The 3027-nt window shown below is 47.4% G+C and overlaps 1 protein-coding gene across 1 annotated transcript; it reads right to left on the minus strand.

Moving 5' to 3' along the window:
• Nucleotides 1-273: 273 nt before the first annotated feature.
• LOC137146211 (olfactory receptor 10D3-like) lies at nt 274-1206 on the minus strand. Its single transcript, XM_067537410.1, has one exon. It carries the CDS (start codon nt 1204-1206, stop codon nt 274-276), a length of 933 nt encoding a protein of 310 aa, XP_067393511.1.
• Nucleotides 1207-3027: the final 1821 nt, after the last annotated feature.

The raw sequence follows: 3027 nt of genomic DNA on the forward strand, positions 1-3027 counted from the left end.
GAGATTTGGATCTCCGATTCCTATTAATTCTAATGCAGACCCAGTGTGCGTCTCCCTTAGGTACCTTTGAACAGGTCAACCTTAAAGCATGTCCAAGACAGCTAGATGCTTTTAGGAGCACTTTTATGATTTGTAGAGCTCCAGATGGACAGGTGAGGCTGTATGGGGAAGGAGAGAGACAGACTTTCACACCAGCCACATAAGAGCCATGCGGATGAATTCGTAGACATATTTCAATGCTCACCCACATGCTACTTCTGCAGATGAAGCACATCAACGTGCAGTCGTCTGACCCCCTCTCAGTTTCCGCAGAGCCCCTTTCACCTCCTTGTTCCTCAGTGTGTAGATGACCGGGTTCAGCATGGGCGTGGCCACGTCGGCAGAGATCTGAACAGCGGTCACCAGCGCTTTGCTCAGCTGTGGCTGCGTGTAGATCAGGACACAGGGCCCAAAGAACAGCGTCACCACCATCAGATGTGAGGAGCAAGTGGAGGCTGCTTTGTGTCGCCCTTTGGCTGAGTTAATCTTCAGGATGGAGTAGACGATGCAGACGTAGGATACAAGGATGAGGAAGAAGCAGGTCATGGCCACTACTCCAGTGTTGGTAAAGGTCACGGTCTCAATGATGTACGTGTCCGCGCACGCCAGCTTTACCACAGGAAAGATGTCACAGAAGTAATAGTCTATCACATTGGGCCCGCAGTAGGGCAGGGTGAAGGTCAGGCTGGTGAGAATGGTGGCGTGGAAGGAGCTGGTGACCCAGGTGCCGGCAGCCAGGATGGCGCACACCCTCCAGTTCATGATGATCAGGTAGCGCAGCGGGTGGCAGATGGCCACGTACCTGTCAAAGGCCATGACAGTGTAGAGCAGGCACTCGGTGCTGCCTAGGAAGTGGAGGAAGAAGACCTGGGACATGCACCCTCCCAGTGAGATGATCCTGCTCTGATTGCAGAGGTTGGCCAGCAGCTTGGGGGTGCTGATGGAGGCGAATCCAATGTCCAGCACGGAGAGGTTGCAGAGGAAGAAGTACATGGGGGTGTGCAGGCGGGAGTCAGCGAGGATTGCTGATAAAATGAGCAGGTTGCCCAGCAGGGTGCAGAGGTAGAAAGCTAAGAAGCTGATGAAAAGGAGGGTCTCCTGGCCTTTGGTGTTGGGGATCCCTAACAGAATGAATTCTGACACCACAGTGCGATTCTCCATTTCCATGTGAGACGGGGTCATTCCTGGAGGCACAGAGATAATGCATCCAGATTAACAATCTCAATAAATTATGGTTTGTTTATTCCTTAGCACACTACAACTTAATCTACAAGGGTAAACCTTTCTAACCATTATAAATTTGGTGAAAGTGAGTGGAGAATCAGGACTCTAATATTTTATCGATTCTATTTGATGGTACTCAATTTAATTGTCCTTTCTTCTTTTCCATTCAACCATCTTCTATCTATTCAGTTCTCATAGATCATACTAGGAAGAAATACATGGGAGGGTCCAGGTGGGAGTCACCGAGGATGGCTAATAAACTGAGCAGCTTCCCAGCAGGGTGCAGAGGTAGAAAGCTAAGGCGGTGATGAAGAGGATGGTCTGGAGGCCGTCAGTGTTGGGGGTTCCTAAGAAGATGAAATGAGTCACCAGAATGCGGTTGACCAACCCGATGTGGGACTCATTCCTGAGGTAGGGGAGAGATGCCAATTAGTTACTAATGCCAATTAGTTATTGAAACAAAAAGATATATCCTCCTTTTACTGCAATGCTCACCCTTTTCTCCACTTCCACCTCTTTATTGCATGTCACCCCATTACTCCTTTTCATTCATAGTAGTTTATATTTACATCATTATCATACCAGTTGGGATCAGGTCCTCACTGTGCAGTGCAGAACACAGAAAGAGGAAATGGCTGCCTTGAAAATCTATCCATCCAAAGACGAACAGATGAAGGGGATGTCCTATTTTATTTTACTTTACTCGGTTCCAGTTTCTCCTCTTCAGTCCTATCCTGTTCTAATTTCTTTAACTCTATTCTAAACTGGCTCCTACCCTACCTTTATCATGACAGCATCTTAGAGCCTTCCATTGGCGGATGAGATGATGTGACCAACGTTTGTCATATGTTTGTCATATGTGGTTTGTTCTTTCATCCTCTCTGCAGAGGGATTATTGTGTGTGCAATGGAGTAGTTTGTTTGGCAGGGATTCATTTTTATCAATGTCTTGCTCCTCTGTGTTTCTCTTAAAGGAGAGGGTGAGGATGCAACAGACAAAAAATGAATCTGGTGAAGAATTGCCCCGGCTTTTTTAAAATATATGAATTGTTTGGGCAGTTTTATAGGGGTTAGAGAAAAAGGGAAAAGGAAAGAAGAGGAATAGCGACAGCTTGTCATCTGCTCAGCCGTGATCACCAGGCTGCGTTCTGTGAATATCACAACAGGGGATTTTTAAGGTCAGATTTGAAGGACAAAATTAAAGTGTCTCTTTGCATTTTCTCAGGGAGCTTTCCCCATGCATGAGAGGTGCTGTTGGAAGGGAGAAGGGGCCGTGTTGGGGTTATCACATGATGGCTACACTACACAGCTTACAGCAGTGTCGCTGTAGCACTGCTAGTACAGCAGGCTAAGCCGATGGGACAGAGCTCTACTGTCATGTTAAATACTCCAGCCCCCGCGAGCAGCAGTGGCTATGTCAGTGGGAGAAGCTCTCCCATCCACACAGAGTTCTCCACACCAGCGCTTACGTCCTTGTAACTTACGCTGGCTTATTCAGCCCCCTGAACTTCGTAACTTATACCGATCCCAGCTGTGGTGTGTACATAGCCACACAGAGATTAACGGAGAGAGGGAGATAAAGCCACAAGAGAGACACAGGCAGACAGGTACTGCAGAGAGAAGGATGGACAGATGGATCGATGGATTTTTCTCTAAAGAAAGTATTTAGGTGACATCGTCCTCGAGTGAGGTGGAAACTGACAGATTTCAAGACAGGAAGAGAGTGAGGGACAGAGAAAATCTTTACCAGACCAGATGTCTTACA

Source organism: Emydura macquarii, unplaced genomic scaffold, assembly GCF_026122565.2.
Source record: "Emydura macquarii macquarii isolate MOO-44397 ecotype Brisbane River unplaced genomic scaffold, CSIRO-AGI_Emac_v2 contig_393, whole genome shotgun sequence".
NCBI classification, from domain to species: Eukaryota; Metazoa; Chordata; order Testudines; family Chelidae; genus Emydura; species Emydura macquarii.